The 474-nt window shown below is 62.2% G+C and overlaps 1 protein-coding gene across 1 annotated transcript in view; it reads right to left on the reverse strand.

Moving 5' to 3' along the window:
- CERS2 (ceramide synthase 2) overlaps positions 1–470 on the reverse strand; it is a gene marked incomplete at both ends in the record, with an annotated part of 1,133 nt that extends 663 nt beyond the window's left edge. Inside the window, 2 exons of the mRNA XM_010021608.1 lie at positions 86–214; positions 378–470. Coding sequence (XP_010019910.1) covers positions 86–214; positions 378–470 — 222 coding nt within the window. The remainder of the gene's footprint in view (positions 1–85; positions 215–377) is intronic.
- Between the last annotated feature and the right edge of the window lie 4 nt (positions 471–474).

Below are 474 nucleotides of genomic sequence, written 5' to 3' on the forward strand. Positions count from 1 at the left end.
CCGGGGCTTTAGATGAGCTTTAAGCTCCCGCCCACCCGAACCGTGCCACGGTTCCATGCGGAGGTGGCCGTGGAGGGAGCGGTACCTCCAGCAGATAGTCCGAGGAGTCGTGCAGGGCCATGATGAGCGTCCCCGCACGGATGTAGTTGGCAAACCAGGAGAAGCTGATGAGGATGATGGTGGCGACGTGGTGGATGATTTGCTCTTTGAAGTCCTGCACCCAGGAAAGGGGGAGCTGTAGGTTGGAGCAGGCTCCAAACGCCACATCCCGCTCGTACCCGAGATCCCCACCGTGGCCCCAGACCCCCCCCAGCCTGGGGGGTCCCTGATGGGCCCCGAGAGGGGGAAGAACCCTCTGCCCCACTGCCACAGCCCACCTTGCGCTTGACATCGGAGGCGATGCTGAAGAGCAGGGACCAGTAGAAGGAGAGCTCGATCATGTAGTACCAGTACTGGGAGGGCAGCATGCTCTGA

The sequence above is a fragment of the Nestor notabilis genome, unplaced genomic scaffold (genome assembly GCF_000696875.1).
Source record: "Nestor notabilis isolate BGI_N333 unplaced genomic scaffold, ASM69687v1 scaffold30599, whole genome shotgun sequence".
Taxonomy (NCBI): domain Eukaryota; kingdom Metazoa; phylum Chordata; class Aves; order Psittaciformes; family Psittacidae; genus Nestor; species Nestor notabilis.